The sequence below is a fragment of the Apiospora phragmitis genome (assembly GCF_038363925.1).
Source record: "Apiospora phragmitis strain CBS 135458 chromosome Unknown utg000013l:1.0-2965645.0:1.0-2969333.0, whole genome shotgun sequence".
In the NCBI taxonomy this organism is placed as follows: domain Eukaryota; kingdom Fungi; phylum Ascomycota; class Sordariomycetes; order Amphisphaeriales; family Apiosporaceae; genus Apiospora; species Apiospora phragmitis.
Window position 1 is genome coordinate 700,508 of NW_027117413.1, and position 19,305 is coordinate 719,812.

The 19,305-nt window shown below is 48.8% G+C and overlaps 9 protein-coding genes across 9 annotated transcripts; 6 read left to right on the forward strand and 3 right to left on the reverse strand.

Annotated features, from left to right (window-relative positions):
* Window positions 1–1,529: 1,529 nt before the first annotated feature.
* Window positions 1,530–2,166, forward strand: PG994_013956 (uncharacterized protein; the record flags this gene model as incomplete). Its single annotated transcript, XM_066865365.1, has 2 exons — window positions 1,530–2,000; window positions 2,059–2,166. The coding sequence occupies 2 exons, from the start codon at window positions 1,530–1,532 to the stop codon at window positions 2,164–2,166; spliced, it is 579 nt and encodes a 192-aa protein (XP_066708494.1).
* Window positions 2,167–3,936: 1,770 nt separating this feature from the next.
* Window positions 3,937–4,410, forward strand: PG994_013957 (uncharacterized protein; the record flags this gene model as incomplete). Its single annotated transcript, XM_066865366.1, has 3 exons — window positions 3,937–3,970; window positions 4,041–4,106; window positions 4,190–4,410. The coding sequence occupies 3 exons, from the start codon at window positions 3,937–3,939 to the stop codon at window positions 4,408–4,410; spliced, it is 321 nt and encodes a 106-aa protein (XP_066708495.1).
* Window positions 4,411–5,137: 727 nt separating this feature from the next.
* Window positions 5,138–5,752, forward strand: PG994_013958 (uncharacterized protein; the record flags this gene model as incomplete). Its single annotated transcript, XM_066865367.1, has 1 exon — window positions 5,138–5,752. One exon carries the CDS (start codon window positions 5,138–5,140, stop codon window positions 5,750–5,752), a length of 615 nt encoding a protein of 204 aa, XP_066708496.1.
* Window positions 5,753–8,744: 2,992 nt separating this feature from the next.
* On the forward strand, window positions 8,745–9,737 carry PG994_013959 (uncharacterized protein; the record flags this gene model as incomplete). The annotated part of the gene is made up of 5 exons (XM_066865368.1): window positions 8,745–8,835; window positions 8,912–9,070; window positions 9,122–9,182; window positions 9,247–9,391; window positions 9,447–9,737. 5 exons carry the CDS (start codon window positions 8,745–8,747, stop codon window positions 9,735–9,737), a joined length of 747 nt encoding a protein of 248 aa, XP_066708497.1.
* A 1,339-nt stretch (window positions 9,738–11,076) lies between these two features.
* On the forward strand, window positions 11,077–11,646 carry PG994_013960 (C6 zinc finger protein; the record flags this gene model as incomplete). The annotated part of the gene is made up of 1 exon (XM_066865369.1): window positions 11,077–11,646. One exon carries the CDS (start codon window positions 11,077–11,079, stop codon window positions 11,644–11,646), a length of 570 nt encoding a protein of 189 aa, XP_066708498.1.
* Window positions 11,647–13,166: 1,520 nt separating this feature from the next.
* On the forward strand, window positions 13,167–13,809 carry PG994_013961 (MFS monocarboxylate transporter; the record flags this gene model as incomplete). The annotated part of the gene is made up of 2 exons (XM_066865370.1): window positions 13,167–13,294; window positions 13,344–13,809. The coding sequence occupies 2 exons, from the start codon at window positions 13,167–13,169 to the stop codon at window positions 13,807–13,809; spliced, it is 594 nt and encodes a 197-aa protein (XP_066708499.1).
* A 552-nt stretch (window positions 13,810–14,361) lies between these two features.
* On the reverse strand, window positions 14,362–15,003 carry PG994_013962 (uncharacterized protein; the record flags this gene model as incomplete). The annotated part of the gene is made up of 2 exons (XM_066865371.1): window positions 14,362–14,662; window positions 14,984–15,003. The coding sequence occupies 2 exons, from the start codon at window positions 15,001–15,003 to the stop codon at window positions 14,362–14,364; spliced, it is 321 nt and encodes a 106-aa protein (XP_066708500.1).
* Window positions 15,004–16,195: 1,192 nt separating this feature from the next.
* Window positions 16,196–16,534, reverse strand: PG994_013963 (uncharacterized protein; the record flags this gene model as incomplete). Its single annotated transcript, XM_066865372.1, has 1 exon — window positions 16,196–16,534. The coding sequence occupies one exon, from the start codon at window positions 16,532–16,534 to the stop codon at window positions 16,196–16,198; it is 339 nt and encodes a 112-aa protein (XP_066708501.1).
* Window positions 16,535–16,564: 30 nt separating this feature from the next.
* On the reverse strand, window positions 16,565–17,278 carry PG994_013964 (uncharacterized protein; the record flags this gene model as incomplete). The annotated part of the gene is made up of 1 exon (XM_066865373.1): window positions 16,565–17,278. One exon carries the CDS (start codon window positions 17,276–17,278, stop codon window positions 16,565–16,567), a length of 714 nt encoding a protein of 237 aa, XP_066708502.1.
* Window positions 17,279–19,305: the final 2,027 nt, after the last annotated feature.

Consider the following 19,305-nt stretch of genomic DNA (forward strand, 5'->3'; position numbering starts at 1 on the left):
GAGACAGAACCTCCTTGACCACTATAACAGTCCACGGAATTATCATCATTACCTAAGAGACTACCTTTATGATAGGCTCACAGGGCTGGACATCAAAATGCCAAAAGCCGCAAAGAAACCAACAATTGTAGAGCTATGCGAACAATATAACAGAGATGCCGCCGCAGCCAATGAGGAGGAGGAGGAGGAGGAAAGTGACAGCGGTCGTCCATCCAAGAAAAGAAAGTCCAGCTAGAGAAAACATGCGAGGTTGTGGCTGATGGCGAGCTGATTCTTGGCGGGAGATGCGGAAGGGTTGATAGTTGCCTGGAGAGCTAGAAGTTTCTGTTATAAACGAATTTTACTAAATGTGTCAATACCCACGAAGCTTTGCATCATCTCGACAATAGGAGATAAAGAGGTATGTATATGACGCAGTAAAAGTGGAAATAGCTGGCGGTTTTCTGCTATATTCCTCTTTCCCCTGATTTGGGAGGCGCCATTGAACCTTAGTAATATAGCGAACCAAAAGAGCACTTGCAATTAAGGGGTGGCTCAACCAAAGACTGCAACACTCTGACACAAACAACATATACATACCTCATGGCTGAGCACGAGGTCGCTTGGGACCTCAGAAAATACAAGCCAAATGGACAGATGAGCTGGAAGTATTCACTCGCTGTCAGGAAAGTTGGTACCAGACCCGATACCTGCGGTGAACCTCCAGACAACCGAGCCAGTCCTTGAATTTCTTTAGGGACACAGACCATCATGTTTGGCGGAACAAATCTCGGCAATAGGCCATCACCAAAGGCGTCTAGCATGACGGACATCGAAGCCCCAAAGAGCATAGCCAGAAATAAGCTGCACAGGTGTGGAAGCTCGTGCAGGCATCGCCTGTAGGCTTTGGGAGGCGTCAGCCCGACCATCTTGTTCATGGGCCTGATGTGCTCGTCGGTGTCTGGTGTAAGGCCAGCCTTCACAGCAGGAATATTGTCCATACTCCAAGCATTCGTGAAGGCTCGGCTACAAGTTGTACTATTAGCACAGAGGAATGCGCTTTGCCCATTTTGGCTCAGAACTGCCGACTAGAAAGTCAGAGTTTGATGTATCTCAAGATAAAAAGTCACTACCCATCGAGTGGATGAACTCTGTCATCACCAGCGCGGTTCCGTGGTGATTAAGTAAGTACTTGTTACGGACAAAGTTAGGAAGAGCACAGTTAAATATCCCTCCTCCGCGGTTTATTTTCGAATCGTAGTATGAACACAAAGATGAGGTAGAAAATGTGTTCCAGAAGCTGGGACTTGATGAAAAGAGTTTGAGCCATTCATTTCTGCCTGGAGGAAAAGTCAATTTCCCTCATTGACCCAGATGTTGACTATCGCTTCCTTACTCCGGTAGATGTTGGCGAGGCCTTTTCATCCTCGACATACAACACATTCTTTCTACCCCTGATATTATATATATCTCCTACAGAATCCAACCAGCTCATCCCAAACTACCAACCCCCCTCGCCAACTACGTCGCATTCGGCCTTGTCCTTCAAGATGGGCGCACTCATTTCCTTCTTCGAAACCAACATCCGCCCCAACTTCTACGCCATCACAAACAGCGCAGTCCGATTCGAGTCGAGTCTCCTGGAACGCACACCGGGCCTCAAGGCGGAAAAAACCTTCCGCGCCTTCCCTCCAGCAGCACTTCTTCGTTCTGATCCTGCACTGGAAAACATCATCTGCATCCATACTCTCACGCACATGCTGGTCCTATTCCCGTTGAAGATGGCACACCTGGCAGAGGAGTGGAACTCGGTATCAGATAAAGGTCTGCAATTCAAGAGCTATATACTACCACAAGCCAACACTGCACCGGGTCTGCTCCTACGATTTATCTCATGGCTTATAATCACCTGGTTCTCCATGGCCACTGTGAATTCGCAGTTCATTCATACCGATCGCGAAAGAAAGGGAACCCACCGCCGTGGCTGGTCATGGCGAATGGTAGGGTTATATATTTTAGAGGTAAGGTGCTTGTGTATCAAGGTCATCATCCTTCTTCTTGTGTTGGAACTATTATTAGCCTAAGCCAACTATGAGGATACCTCCAATTGTACTTTGGGGTTTAGGTAGACGCGTCGTGCAGACCACGGGTGGATACGAAGCTGCCGGCAACGGTTCATGCTGTTAGCACGTGCATGGTGTAAGGGCAATAGGCGGGAAGGAGCTCGGAGACGATCACCTGGAAGCCCCATCATCAGACTGCATGCGGTATGTCCAATATACATAGCTACCAAGCATGCATCAATGTGCAACTACCTACCCGACCTCCCACTCAAACATTGCCACCCTTCGGTGGCCTCTACCGACTCAGCTTGTTATGAGAGGTAGCTACCGTAGCAGACTAGGCTGGTTTAGATAAACCCATGGACTGCAGTTCAGGATCCTGCCACCGTTGATATACGGAATAACGCCTCTCGGACCGTCCAATACACGTCTAAAACGGAATCAACGTTGAAGAACTTCTCAACGCTAAGGTTCAGATTTCCATTAGCTATTCAAGCGTTGATTCCATGGTAAGGGCTTTGGCGGGCGTTTATTCCAGTGTATAGTTAAACTACGGTTAGCCCAAGCGTTGATTAGATCCAGCCTTTTCTGCTACGGTATTTCCTGAGATAACGAAACCCATATGCATGGGCAATGCCTAGCCTTGAAGATGGCCAGTGAAAATACCTACCTAAGCAAGTGCATATATCGCTGAGCCTCGACAGGGGGTTCCCAGGACGCCATATGAAACATTTATGGATTCGCGAGATGCTCGATCTGCTCGATCGAGGTGATTTGATGCGGATCTGTGGGCCATCATTCATTCTTGGGATGAGAGCTGGCCTGATGGTGCATTGTTCAGACGGCCCAAACAAACACACCCCTTCCTCGGGTAGTCAGTTTTCCCACGGGATACAACGCGAAACTGGCAAGCCATTTGATCTGTACTTGTCGTGATTGATCAGACCCCCTGGTCCCTATCGCGGGCCATCGTGGGTGTAACCAGATCAAAGCCGTTGCTTGGCTGCCGAGGCTAATGCACCCCAACTTACATATACAACCGGGGTCTGAGAATTCGGTGCATGCGAGTTTAGCCATCTGTTGGTGGCGTGCGCCGCTCGTTGCAGGGTCAAGTAGAAGCGAGTTTCACGTGCTGGTGGCGGTGTGTGTGTTCTTGGGCCTCCAAGTTTTGCCCAAGAGAGCCGGTGAATGGCAGCTGGCAGCGACAATGATGGCTGATGGATACTCGCAAACAAAGGCCAAGTTTGATCTGCAACAAGTGACGGCTTGGCTGTTGGGTTCTTCGTCAGAAGCCGTGTTTCATCGACGCCTTTCCGACGTTCATCCACACCTTCAGACGAGTGCAAAATAGTGGCCCAGCGTCTCCTTGGGCCCCGCTGTGGCCCGCTGAGCCGCCCCACCAATTGCGCAAGATAACCTTACAATTTAGCTGATTAACCTTAGAAGTTAGAACCATCTAAGCCTATTTCCAGGCCTCTTCGCCTCCACTCACGTAAAACCAACTCCACAGCGGCTCTCCTTGAATCAACACGGCTCGACGGGTTTTCACCCATCCTTGGGAGTCGGGACCCCTTGGCTGGTTCATGCCATGCCATGCTGCCCTGCCACGCTCCAGCGACGGCTCTGGAATGACACAAACAGCACGCTGACAGGTTTGCGAACGAGAGCACTGATGGTTCCGAGCCACCGGGATTCGTACGTATAAAAAGATGGGATTCTTCCCAATCTTCGGACGTAACTCTTTTCTCTCATCACCAACCAGTTCTATCTTTCAACCACCAGCCTTATCACTTTCACTCAACGGCCCGGCGTCGTCCTTCGTTTCTTACACAACCTATTACTTTCACTACAATCTTTGACAGTTTTTCATAAACAACCCAAACACTCTTTCAAAATGGTTAAGATCAGCATTGCCGCCATCATGACCTGTAAGTTGCTGTCCCGAGAATGCACGCAGTGCTCTGTCCAGAGCGACGCCTTGCTAACATAACCCCTTAGTCGCGGTCGCCGCCATGGCCCTCACCCCCAACGCTGCCGGAGCCCGTGATGTCGGCAATGGCAGAAGTAGATCCATATTAGGACTTTCTCCCAGATGGAAATAGCACCCAGAGAGACCTTGTTACTAACTTCTCCTCCCTTTCCTCCAGATGGCAAGCAGTTTACCACCGGTGGCTGTGTCTCCGACGCCGACTGCCAGGAGGGCTGCTGCGCCGGTGGCGCCACCTCGAGCACCGGCAAGGCCGCCGGCATCTGCTCCGGCATCGGCGCCGAGTTCCAGAAGGGCAAGACCGGCTGCGGCTTCGAGGACCCCAACTCGGCCCAGACCATCGCCGACGCCCAGGCCCAGGTCAAGAAGCAGGGTTTCTAAGCGACAGCGGAAGCTTGCATTGGCCACGCCGCCAACGAGATTTGTTACCTTAGGTAGCTAGCATATATGCTGAGGACGGTTTACGCCACACAACGAACATCACCATCGTCTATCTTGACACTGCCGCCGGGTGTCAATATGGGGGAGTACGGGGGTCTGGAAATAGCCCCTGGTGGTATGGATTTAATGAGCCACGAAGCATCATTATATCCCAATGATGGCGAAGGTCATATCGCCATACTACATTAATAAAAATATGAAACCCAACGCAACAGATCAGTATCAAATGCTTTCATTCTATGTGACATGGTATTACTTACTTATTATGAGTGATCGAGGTTGAGTGCGTAGGGCACTAACATACAACTGCATACCTGGAACATTGACTCAGGGTTCGAAGAGGCCGTGACGGCCACTATACCTATATGATGACCACAGCGAGACACTCAATCGATGAGCTCTGAGCAAAGTGGCAATACTCAGATACATCACATCAGTTTGGTTCAGCACCGGCATATACATGTCACTTTTATGATACCATTACCCTAGAAAATATGACTGACACATCGCCGGACGATCCTACAAATCTCCAGTATATTCTGGAAACTGGTCGGTCTACCACAAGCTACTTCCCTAGAAGCATTCAGAAACTCCACAGGCTTTAGCAATCAAACCTACTAAGTAGGTAACTAACGTTAGCATACCCATCACCAAATATACCGAAATCATGAGCTGGCGGGTCCAACAAAGACGAGCCGATGGTACCAAGTTTTGGTACTGCGAGTACCCCGGATGTACGAGTGAATGCGACGCCGACTACCACTACTGCAAATACCACAAATGTCCCATGCCGATACCCGACCTGGGGCCGGACATAGACCCACACTGCGGCAACGTGCGGTCAGAGAACCCGGTCGGCCAGCTGTTCACGCTGTGTAAGAAACACCGGTGCCGCGAGAAGACGTGCGCCGCGCCCGCCGCGCTCGCGTCCAACAGCCAGTACTGCAAAGCCCACACCTGCAACGCGACGACCTTCTGCCGCGAGGGGTGCGAGCGGACGGCGACGAACCAGCTGTCGCGGTACTGCGGCTTCCACAAGTGCATGCGCGTGGACTGCGTCGAGCTCCGGGACACGACGCTGAACCCGAAACCGATGGACCCCACGCAGTACCGCCCGACGGCTCGAGCTTGGGCTACGGCTATCGCCGGTACTGCGCGAGGCATGCGTGCAGCGTCGACGACTGCGTGGAGAGGACGGTCGAGAAGGGACCCGGCGCCGGTCTGGGGTATTGCCCCAATCATGCGACCGCATGGGCTAACATGGACCTGGAGGACTAGCTAGAGCCAACCTTACCTGTGCGAATCAATAACCCGTTGCCAAACGGACCTGCCCAAACAAAAAGATTTGTAATGTGTGTATATACCAACAAACAAAATACATAGTTGAACAATGATGTAGGTATCAATATATAAAGATCTAGCAAAGGTATCTGATATTGAAACAAATCAAAATATGCCAACCTGAACGCAAAGACATCTTGATGGCCTGCTGAATAGCGCCTGTTTGATGCCGGTCGAAATGATAAACGCAGAGGTGAGGTGCAGATGGCAGCGCCATGAAGAGTTGCCACTGCGGCAGGAAGCGCAGGTATCGCGTCAGCGCGCAGCACGGCAGCGTGATTCGCCCGCATGGCGCCCCGTCACCGCAGCTGCACGCGCATGTCAGCCACAAAGTGGTGCACACCACCACATCATCATCACGGGTAGTGCGGGCATCAGCAAATGCATGAACATGCTTGAGTAATCACCCGGTAATGCATTACTTTCCCTTTGAGTAAGATGAATTTCATCAGGAAGGAAAGTAAATACATCAGCTGCAACAGCTATTGGCCCAATTCATTTGATCAACAGGTCTGTAAGCTGGTCTCATAAATCAGCCAGATGATGATCAACCTAAATGTCTGCATCAACACAATGCATAATCAAGCATAAATGTTTCTACTCGTCAACATGGCAAACAACAGCAAATAGCATCCAATTCTACATGATACTCAGCTGCTGTCATAGCTGTTCAATATCAGGAAGAAGGCAACATGGTAGATCAACACAGATGTCCTCTTGTTTGTCAAGGGTATCTTTTTAATCGTCGCTCATCATCTCAGGAAGGACATCGCCCATCTCCTTCTTGATCGCTTGTCACGCTTCTTTCTTTTGTCCTTAATGCATTCGCCTGAAGATAATACCGTACTTCGCTCGCACGGATTTCTGGTGCAAATGGCAACCTTTATTCGCCTGCATGTCGACAGCAACACTGAATGCAGCGCATGATCTCGCACAGTTCGCCATCGTGACGCGGCACGCTGCTGGCAGCCTGAACGCTCGCATCAACATCAACGCGGTTAGCGAAGTCTTTGACCAGCTGTGTCACCCAACAGCGTTTTAACTCGCAGAGTCGCAGATAAACAATATTTTGATTGCCTATTCGCTTTGTCTGCATAACAATCAACGGTACGCATCGAAGCATCTGCTGTCCAACCGCTGATAAAAACGCAGATAACGCATGCTGTGGCATAGTCGTTCTCAACAGTGGCTGTTCAAAGGCATGAGAAAAGAATCGCAATGCGCGTTTGCCGATAACGACCGTCAACGCGCTCGTAAACGCGCAGATGAACGTATCATCGCATCACGCAGATGCACTTGAAGAGAAAGATCGCCTTTTTGGCGGTAAAGCCGGTCTGGTGTGATCGATCACATGACAATGGCAACCCACCATGTTGACAGGCTGTTGCCATCTTCGTACCGCTGCTGGTGTCATTACTGAAAGACTGCAGCAGACGGCCAGATTGGCCGTTTTGAAGAAACGACCGCTATCTCGATATGCAACCGCAGACAAAAGCGGTGCAACGTCGCAAAGCTACTTCAGCCGTTCTGGACGTGATCCGCGGTATTTCAGTTTGTTGGGTATGATGTCTCGCTGAGCGCAATGTATGCAGTTCCGCATGTGAACCCGGTCGACTGACAATGACTCTGGCTGGACAGGTTATTCTACGAAAGACCGCTTTGCAAGGCTATGGGCATTTGACCAGCGTGGCTGGCCTGTGATGTGGATACTGTCGCTCGCAGATGATGCGCTTGTCGCAGATTCAACATTAACGCGGTCAGCGGTACAATCGTGAGCCGCAAAAATGCTTGAGGGTGAAAACTGACAAAAGATCGATCTGGTATCGAAGCTATCAGATGACGGCAGTGTGGTCGCAGCGAAATGAAGCCGTCACAAGCGACACGCAATGTGACGTCGTCGTCTCATGTCCGTTGAACACTGAAAGCCTCGCCCGAAGCTGGTCGCCAAATAACATGAAAGATGCTGAAGCCGAAATGTGATCAAATTGGCTGCTGAAGACAACAGCAGATGGCAGGAAGAACGGAAGCAGACCTCTCCTTGATCGATTGAAGCAATAATGGTCTCTAAAGCCAAGGTTCAAGCTGAGTGAAGACTGGACATCACTGAGCAAATGCAATGGAACCCAGTCTGCATCCAGGCTGCTGCCAATCTGTACATGTCCTCTAACAATACATACATTCAAAACTTTTGTCATGACTTTACAGAGAAGGAAAGTTAATATAAAGGCTGGAATGATGAAAATTCATCATAGCTGTATCACACTCAAAAGTGATCTGTCTCACAGACACACACATTCACAGCCAGCACTGTAGCTTCAGCCAAGGTTGAAACACCTGACTGTTGACCAGCTGGAAGAGCATGACACAAGTGGCCAGCATCATAGCACTTGAATGGAACTGTTCTGCTGGGAAGATGACAGTTTCTGCTTCATGGCATCGTCGCATGCCTGGCTGGCTGAATGAACCCATCTCATCAGCGCACCGCCGCTCGCTCGTGATGATCGCTCAGCGCGATCTCTGCCTGACAGTTTATCGCAACTCTGACTGGCAATCAACCGCACGCGGGACTTTGCTGGGTAATGACGCAGCTCATATCTCCTCGCTGTATGTCGGACATCGGGCACATCAGTCAACGCATCCTGACATGTTCGATCGATATTTAAATGGCGTCATCGGTCATCTGGTGAATTGAACCCCGACCAGCCCCCAAGTGCCTGGCTGAGCACTCCCGGTGTATGTTCGCCAACACGTGCAGCTTCGCCAGTGCTTGCTGACTTGCAGCAGCTACGCATGCCTCTCGTGGTGATCTCATTTTGACGGTAACCGCAGATGAGCGATCTCCAGACTGTCATCAGCTTTGATGTTCTGGCATCTCTATGCTGTTCATCGCCGAGTCGCGATGACGTCTTGTTCCGCGTGAAGTCTGCATCGCCATGAAAAAGGAATCGCTGCGCAGTTCGCAATGCCAGTTCTCGCTGCGTGCTGATTCATGCGTGCTTCGCAGCATGATCATGCATGGGCAATGTCAGCGGCTGCTGTTGGTTCCGCTCTCCTGATGCGCATTGAGCACATCGCAACTGTATCGTGGCATAATGAACAGCCAAAAACCTGCATCGGCTCTTCATATCCGCAACGTCGTTACTGAATCAGATTGTCGCCGAACGTGAACAGCGCGAGCGCTTTTGCTACGATCGTCGATCGCAGCAATGCTGCCATGGCACGAACGTGATACGACACGTTCTCTCGCGAGGCGCAGCGCGTACGGGCGATCATGCAGTGGCATGCATGGTCCATATGAACACGTAATCAGTTGCTGATCGCAAAGGGCATCTGCAGGAACGCGGCGCTAACGGCAATGAAGGTATGATGAAGTGCGATTCCGCATGTCTGATCGTGGCCATGAACAAATCGCCCGCCACAACGCTGCTCTGAAAGGCGCGTGGCGGCAACTGGTGAAGATCGGGATGAGCGCTACGTCGCGGACAATGAAGAAACGGCAGCGCGCGATCGCGCAAAAGCTGGTCGTATCGTGCTGGTACGGTATCGCTCTGGCAAGAAACCAATATCGCCAGCACGCCAGGTAAAGAATTTCGGGCGCGCTCGTCAGTGATGCATCGCACTACGCACTGTCGCAGATCCGTATGCCGGGCCAGTGTAATGTGCTTTTGGCTGAAGCGAGTGTGCCGTACGACATTGTGCTCGAGATGGACGAGATCAATGATGATTTCGGCGACACGGATCTTGTCCTGGTTATTGGTGCCAACGACACCGTCAACCCGATCGCGCTGGAGCCGGGCAGCCCTATTGCGGGCATGCCGGTGCTTCATGCATGGAAGGCGAAGCAGGTCATTGTTATGAAGCGTGGCATGTCTAGTGGTTACGGCAAGTCACGTGTGATAAGGGTCGACGCGCCCGCTCGCTTTTGATTGATTGACCGCTAACAACATGGTGATGCAGCGGATGTGCCCAACCCCATGTTTTATATGCCGGGGACTAAGATGTTATTCGGGGATGCCAAAGTCACTTGTGACGGTAAGTTGCTGAGCTCGTTTCTCCTCCATTCTTTGCTGACAAATGACGTAGCAATCAAATCTGCGATCGAATCTCGGGCCTAGAGTAGAATCTGGCGTCGTTGCATCTTTAGATCGTTTGGCTTCATTCCCCGCATGGATCATATTCTAGGGTGGCATTTGTTTGGCATTCGTTGGCCATTTACTTCGTTTCAATCTCATGGCATACCATGTTCGACATGATAAATTATCTCGTTGCCTGATCATGCTCAGTATCTACGACTTTAAATAACAAATTATCATCATTTCAGACTGTCGTTTGCCATGGTGGGATGAGCTCATGCCCATGCTAATACGTCATTTTGGTGCATTAACCACCGAACAGCGACCTGGCATGTTCTGTACACCTTGCACTGACTGCATGTGTCATCTGTGGATTCGCGCAGGATAAAGGACTGCCACACGGCGTCTGCACCAAAAGAAACAAGCGCGCCAACAAGACACAAGATCCAAGAGGTCCAACGGCTTGAACCCATTTGCGCACCGGACTGGCGGATTGCATCCAACGGTCGATCATGGCCAGTCCACAACTGTAAGCTTCTGGCCGTTAGTGGGTGTCGACCAGATTGCCGATGGGCTTAAAAAGTGTGGCTCATGACGGAAAGCCAGGATGCCCTGTTTGGGCGCGTTTCAAATGACCTCAGCCAATGATCGCGGGGGCTGCCTAGTGCGGGATGACGTAGCCCAGCCACACTCACCACCCACACCACCTCCCATCCAAAGGCATGACCCTCTCTGAAGCCCAGATGATGGCACCAGCCAGCAAAACCGGTTGGTGGTGTGCATTACACAGCTATGAGGTCGTCCAAAGTAAGTGGCTGAGTGACCTGGCCTAGATCCCGGCCTGCCTGGTCTGAAGGTTATGGTGTCACTGCTGTGCGTAGAGACAAGCTTATATGTAAGACTAAATCTAAACTTGACTTCTGATGTTCCTCGATGTCTTTTCACTTCTTCTCATCTTTCTGCTGAGTACTACCATTGATCGTCTCCGAATCAACTTTGCTCGAAAGTCTGCATATCACCAGATCCCAAACCCGAATTCCGTGAGTTTGTTTCCACGCCCCAAAGGAGAGGCTGGTGGATCGCCCCATCTCTGTTCCTACCCAAGCCACATGCCTTCTACGCATTCAGGGGCATCAACATACATCAGAGACTAACCGAGAAACGACGCCCAGGTATTCAAACATCCGCCACCATGTCTTCCGACCAGCAACAGCAGACTCAGTCTTCGGCCTCCAACACCTTCCAGCCCCCGGCCGGCTTCGACAAGATGTCCGAGCAGGAGCAGAAGCAGTCGTACATGGAGTGGGCCAAGCAGAAGTACAACGAGCAGTACGAGTCGTGGATGCCCTGGATCGAGGACTACTTCCTGAAGTGGTTCACCAAGGACAACAAGGCCAGCTATGCCACCAAAGGTAAGCCTTGGTCCTCTTTTGCACCCTGTCGCCGTCTCCATCCACTCCCTTCCCCCTCCCCCTTTTCGTGGCTTGGTCAGTCTAGGAAGGACGTTGTTGCTAACACGTCATCCCGCAACATAGAACAGCTTGGCAAGACCAAGGTCACCGGTGTCGAGCAGGTCGACACCCTGCAGGACGGCGTCCACAACCTCGTCGCGGGCCAGGTCGGGCAGGGTGGCTTGCTCCAGCCCGTCGGCGACCTGGTCTCCAAGGAGGGAGCCAACCGCGCTGAGCGTCAGGGCAAAGACGACAAGGGCAGCTACCTGCCCACCAGCTTGCCCAAGGTCCCCGGCGGCCTGCTTGGTTGAAAGAAAGGAAGAGGAAAGTGTTTGAAACCCTTAATAATGTTTCTACGATATATGTAACGCGGTTGATGTTGTGGGATACTGGCGTTTCGTTAGCGGCGTTGGGATAAACATGGGCAATAGCTATGGGGAAACGATAATAAGTTTGTAATTCGATAACTAGATATTCTTCCAGACACAGGGTCCCCTTTATACTGCCTCCTCTTCTTCCTGTTAAGATGGCCTTCGGTAACGTTGATGTTCCCGGTAACGTTGATGTTCCCGCCAATAAGGAGTCGCACCTCATGGCTTCGCTAGTAGCATGAATGCATTCAACATTGGCATGGGAAGTCATGTGCTTTTTGATGATAGTCCTGGGTATATACAAGAATACCAGGGCTGTTGAGTATGGGCACTGCACTTGTGAGTCATGTGCATCGACATGTTCCTCTTGCGGACTCACTTAAAGATGCGTTCATAGTGAAGGTGACAAGGGGCTTTGAAACCAATTAATATTTGTTATACTGTTCCACTAATATCAGAGCAATGATGAAGACGCATTTCTGTGGAATTCTAGTCACATTCGTTGTTAGTGTCGTGAATCATAGCTTAAGTCTTTGCTGTCACAGATAATACTAATTCTGTGAATGCATTGGAGGGAAGGAAAGATTCCATTTTTGCGTGAAGTCTCATTGTGATTACAGTGAAAACTTGATGTTCTTCAAGTTAGCTTCTGCAAACTTAGACACCAAAAACTAGACGAATATTGCCAGACTCCATTAGACAACAAGGCAATCGTGAGAGTCACACCGAACTTATAACCCTATATAATGCCGAGAGCGTGCCCTGAAACTATGTCAGAGATGTCACTCTATAGAACTATCACTAGTAAAGCTGATCTAGCCACATAAGAGAAAGCTGTATTGGCTATGAGCAAAGTCATGGTAGGCAATAAGCGATGCCAATATCCAGGTCCCTACGAACACTCAAGATTTATCCACCAACGAAATGGCTTGAGGTTTTACAGCACGTCGTTCTCGGCAAACTGAATCACCGGTTACGACAATTCAATACCTTTCTATATTGTTCGCACGCTGTGTTCGCCTTTCGCAATTATGCTATATTTATCCTGGTCCAACTAAAGTTCCCATTCTCAAGATAAGACATCGTTTATATGGGGAGACTCTCGGGTGCCTCACTGATCAATACATATCACCACGGCATAATCGTCAACCTATACTTAAACGTCTTGAGTACATAGCAGTGCCCTATCTCTAACAGTATTTCAATGTGCTAGAATTCTCACCATCGGCTTAGAATTAATATGCGTTCCGAAACACTCATTATCGTCACTTATGTTCAATATCTGAGCTTTTATTTAAATACTGCAGTCCGCGTTCTCTACAATTTCTGTATTTATTAGCGATGGCTATATTTAATAGCATTATTAGGGTCGGTCATTTCCTATATAAACGCCTCTAGATTCTAACCTTCAACTGCTTTTTTCTTCCTCCACCATCATCAACCGCAAACCCCTCTATATCATGGCATCTCACAACAATACCGTCAATCGCGGTCTGAATCCGGCCTTGAACGGCCAAAGTCTCTACAAGCGCAAGACCGCGGCAATGAACCAGGTCACTAAGGTTCGGAACAAGTCGGCGTGGAAGCTGTTCGAAGAGGCCGACTAGAAGGTGGATTATGCCCTAGTATCCGTAAAGGAATCAGGGACCTCTTCCTCCGACTCGTCCTCGAGCTTTTGGTCGTTCGCTCTGGCTGATTATCGCCTTCTACGCCGAGCAGGTCGAGCTGATCAGAACCGAGCTGGAACGCATTCAGAAAACAGTCTGGTGGGCCGATGGAGTCGCAATACGCGCCGTCGGTGGCGCACAAGGTGACGAGGCAGACATTTTCATCGTCGACCAAGTTAGATCAACCGGGTTGGGTTTCACCGGCGAACATGCACGCATGAACGTGGCATACTCCCGTGCCCGTAAGCTGACAATTACAGTGCACAACTTCAAGGCGATGTCAGGAAAGGGCAAGGATAAGGGCAAGAAGCCGTATAAGAAAGGCGAGCCTGTCCTCGACGACTTGTTCGATATCGGCGACCTGTTTAATATCGACGAGTGGTTCTTTATTGGCGAGAAGTTCAGCATCAGCGACTACGAACTATTTGTGGTCTAGGGAAGACACGGAGATACTTTGGTATTATGAGAATCACAGATATCTCCACCCCCAACCGGTTATTCCTGCTCCTGCTCTATGCTCACCTGCTGCTCCGGCGCTTCAGCCGACTACGCCTTGTTTGTTTCTAATTGTTTCCCACACTCCTGATGAACGGAATGTCACCTCGCTTCCTGCTATCTTCGTGCTTGGTATGTGCGAACCTCCAAGGGTGCATGTACGACGTCATACCTTTGTCCTCATGATATGCTGGCCAATGCTGATAAGAGCGGATGGGCGCAGCGGGTGTGATAACGGGAAACTTGTGACTGTCTATAGAGTTGGTGTCCAGGGATGCGAAAGCTTAAACCAAGGCACTCGTTATGATGACGAGACTTATAAGTCATATAGCGACTCAATTCATTCTATTATATGAATTAGCAATCAGATAACACCCAGTACGCCTTTCAACATTCACGTACCGAGGACCGTTCACCTTCTAGCCCCTGCGTCAAGTTCCGCCCACCTTCTAGCCACTGCGTCGAGCTCCGCCGGCTCGGGGTATGCAGGTAGTTATCTCGGACTTCGACCATTATCACCATCATCTGCCTCTGCCATCTCGATGTGATGCGCTGGGCCGCCCGTCTGTACAGGCAGAGATTTCCTCGACCCCGCTGAACCGGCCGTCCGATTGGCATCCTCGCTCTGTCGGCTTCGTCTCCGGCGTCTTCCGAGGAGGAATGCCGCGGCAACAGATCCGCCGATCAAGAGGAGACCGAGAGGGATACCAACACCGAGGCCAATCTTGGCACCGGAGCTTAATCCACCATTAGGGCTCCCATTGTCGACACTGGGCTGGCCGGTGGAGCTGACGCTATTGCCGGGGTCGGAAGAGGTTTCCGGGGACTGCCAACCGTATCCCCCCTCATGTTGCTTTGGTAGATACAGAAGCCCCCGCAGCGCCGGGCCATGTTGGATCGTTCCCGGACCTTCTCACGAGGACCCCATGGGCGAAGGCCTTGTCTCCTTTGTTCCTTGTATAGTTCGTTGAAGCCACGAGCTCCGGATTTTGTCCCGGTATGTTTGTCCATATAGCAACCGACAGAATAGTGTTGGCGGCAAAACGTTGTACAACATGCGTTGAGGTCGTCGTTAAAACACTAGATATGTGGGATCCGTGACTTTGCTAACTTACCTGGGGCAACATGTAGCCATGGTCGCGCTTCCTCTATGCCGGCGGTATAGGCATAATAATAGTCATGGGGACAAATGCCTGGGAGTAATAGGGCCCATCAATCGCATTATACCCGTTGGGAAAGCAGTCCGAGGCGGCCGCGCCGACGGTCCCATGTTGCAACCATGTGTGGCCTTTGCTTCGAGCTTCAAAAAACGACGAACAGCTCGTGACCGTGGGGGTGAAGGTGGTGGTGAGGCTCCCGATGTTGATCGTCGCTGAGGCCATGCCCCCTTTGGCGCCCTGGAAGCGTGAGTGGATGCTAGTAGACGATGCGAAAGGTGGTTTTATCTGGCGAAGGACGCCAGAGGACCCATTGCTGTGGATTTTAACTTGGTAGAAAAAGTTCTTTCTAGGATGAACCAAAGACATGCGCGCTATGCCTGCTCAATCCCGTATTCGCCCCCGCCCCTTCTCGCTTCGACAAGGGGGAGGGGGGGGGGTCAGGTGCAACGGCGGACCGCAGTATTGTTTCTTTCCTGATTTATTTCCTGATTTTCTCCGATTCGACGCAACAACTGCCGGGATAATGCAGCAGTGTATGGTGATTGGTGACAATTCTTCAAGCGTGCGTGGTAATCTATACGCTTACGTGGGATTGCCAGGGAGACCTTACCTTGCATCGCGCAGCCTCGCCGAAACGTGATGTTGGGTGGCAGGACAAGCCCAAGGCTACCTCGACGCGGCAGCGTGAAGAAACCTCCAAAGCCAAAGGATTGTCACCATGTGCCGACTGGCGGCCGAACACTTAGGACCCAACAGAAGGATGTGCGCTCTTGTTTGATGAAAATGATGCGGACACAATATTATTTGTGCGACTAGCATTTGGCGGTCGTTGTGGGCATGTTTTCTGGAGTCTTCACAAAGGTATTTGGCATTGGGGAGAGGGTTACATCGGCAAATATTGGGGTCTTTTGTCATATCATCATTCATCTGCTGCCTAGGCAGGTTTTGTATCAGTAGATACGGTCTGATATTTCCCTATCCTTCTCGGAAACTTTCCCAGGGCCAAGGAATCGTGTGACCTGTCGATGTCAGCCAGCTCCAGTGCAGCCACTATTACTAGTCCTGTATGTACATATTCTACCAAGTAGTCTTACAGCTCAATAAGCTCCTGTCACGCGCAATGACCCCGAGACTCATCCCCCTCCGTCAATCGCTTGTTTAGAGCTACTATCTTCGTACTTCTCCCGTGCCGGTCGTGAACAGGCGGACGGGCTCGATGTCGGACAAGGAGGGCAAAAAGGCAACAACAGCCGGTGAATTGGGGTATATCATATCGGCCCAATCCGGGTAGATAGGGTAGGCACGGCTCCCGTCCTTCTTCACGATGTAAGCCGTCTCCCAGTAATGAAGTGCCACGGCCATCTGCCGCTCCACCATCACTCGGTGGTGAGCCAGTGCACCACCTCGGATCTCCTTGAGTCCGCGCTCCGAAAAGTTGCTCAGGGTTTGGTGCCATGTTGCAAGGTCCTTGCGATCGCCCGAGAAGACTTCCTTTCCGTTATTCATTTTGTGCACAAGCCGACCTGGATACATTGGTCAGCACTTGAAGCTCTTCCGCGGTTCTCGAGGTCTCTCGCGGTTTATTTGGCTAACGTTCGCCACAGTCTGGGCCCACGCAGTGTTGTCGTCCCAGATCCTGACTCCAACTGAAAAGAGTATCTGCTTCAATTTTGGGAAAAGGCCTGGCCGCATCGCCATCTTGAGAAAGTCACCAGTTCCCCACGCGATGAGCAGAGTCTCGGTATGCTCAGTTACTGGAATGAGAGTCCGGAGCAGGTCGTTGAGCCAGCTACCCGTATTGTAATAGCTTTCCCACTGCACCACCGCGCCCTCCTTCTGGCTGCCGTCTACTCCCTTGTTTTCCGGGACTATGGTTTGTATCTGTCTCATCTGGGACATGCTGACCAAGACGTCCATGTAGAATACGTCGATGGAGGGACAGAACCAGGTGACCTGCGGCTTCGTGATAGGCTCGGGTTTGTGGCCAGCTGCGTACCAACTCTCCGGAACGATTGGTGTAAACGGAATGCGGGTGTATTTTTTGGAGCAGAAGTACCATGTCTCACGACAAACTAGGGCAAGGTTTGGGGCAGCTATGGTCTCTATGAAAAATTGGGCATGGGGGAAGTCATCGCGGAGTCGTAAAATGCGTTTCAGCAAAGCGAATTCGTATATCATAATTCGGATTTCAGAAGGAAGCTTCCCTAGTAAGCCAAGGTCGGCTGATTTCGTGGTACTGGATGTCGCCATGGCAATCAGGTGTTGCGTTGCGTGATGTATCTGGGCTGTTCGTTGCACTTCCTACTTTTGTGATTTCTGCTTCCCTTGCGTCAGTGACTGATTACGAGATGCCCTTTTCAAAGAAATGATGTCTTCCCAATGTATTATTGAGGGAAAGTGAAATCTGAAGGTAATAATGTGAAACAAGCGTACCTGCTGTTTCGGATCCCCGATGTGAATATGAAGTAAGTCAACCTTGTTGATGATGACGAGGAATCTTCTGTTGATTTGATGGTACCGGAAGGAAGGTGGTGATGTTACGCGAAAATCGTAAGGTTTCTGCCGTATGTCCTTGAGAGACTTTGGTTAGAGGAACAGGCCGAGTAGCAGAAGGGCTTTTAACCTGGCTAGTAATAGCAAACCTCAGTAAGCGTGAGGAAATAGTGGAAGTGAAGTCAAGATTTTGGTCGAGGCAGTGAAATATCTAGATCCCACACAGTTGTGTGCGACTGATTAAATACGTAATGTCTTGTGCGCATGCGGCTTGCAAACATTGAATGTAATGCCGAACATGGGAAGAAGTTTATGTTGCTTTCGAGATATTGAATTTCGACAGGGCGAGGAAGCTGGTCGATGAGTTCAAATGGCACGGTCAGGGACGTTGTTAATGCCGCGGTCTGCGTATATAAATTAATTTAGAAGAAAGCTTCAAAAGAATACAGAACGCTATTTTTTTATATAATTTTATCCCCTTATTTTCTTATTTAAGTTTTTCTTTAGGTTATATATTATATAATATACCTTATAAGCGAGCTATATATATAAGCGAGCTGCGTACTTTTAATTAACTTTTTTATAATTAATTTTATATTAACTTTTTTATAATTAATTTTATATTAACTTTTTTATAATTAATTTTATATTAACTTTTTTTTAATAACTATAAAATTAAAAAACAAAGAAAAAAAGTTTAATTTAATACTTTAAGCGCTTTAAAATAACTCGAAATTAAGTATATAAAAAGCTATAATAATATATTATATTTTAAAGTCGACGTTATATAATTAACGACGCGGAATTTAACCACGATTTAAAATCTCTATAAATTTTTAAAAGCTTTTTAATTTTAAAAAGAAATTAATTATTTAATATATTATTAATTTAAATACGCGATCGTTTTTTCCCCGGCTAAATAATATAAAAGATATAGCGAATCGATTATTTAGTTTACGCCACGTGAGACGCGTCGGCATTAATTAAGCCTTTAACTTTATACGATAATAACTAGACCTCCGGACGCGTTTTAACTAAAGAATCAATTATTAAAAAATCCTTTATAAAGATCTTAACGCGTATCGCGCGTAGTTTATTTTCGTATAAAATATAATTAATAAATATAAGATATAAAAAGAGGATATATATAACTTTAATAAAACTAGGTTTCTCATAAGTTAAATCTCGTTTAAAATAATCGTAACCACCTTTAATCGATACGAAAAGCTTAAGGTAATATAATAAAGAAACTAATAATAAGTTATAATTATTTAAGGCGTTAAATTAAACGATTACGTCATCTTTTTATATATTATCTTTATTAAAAAAACGCACCTCTTTTTTTAATATAAAAACAGCTTATTATTAAAATACTAAGTAATTATAGTTATTAAAAATAACTAAATTACGAATAAAAAAAGCGAGGACTAAATTTAATACTTTAATTAATATATTAAGTTTTATATAAAAAGTCGTTATCGCCTCTTAATTTTAAACGATTACGAAAGCTATTACTTAATAACTTTCGAGCTTTATTATAAAAAAAACTCGATTATTATACTCTATATACTTTTTTATTTATTATATAAGCTCTAGCCTTTTAATATTAACTGTTTTTATTAGAACAGCAGGAACTGAGGTTTTCCATATTACTCCAAAAGGGTGTTACAACCCGACCTAACCATGCGGCCAAGACACCACTCGCCGGAACGGAACTACCATGCCCCGACCAGGCTACGACGTTACAGCCACCGACCGCACTGCCAGCCACACTAACATAAACT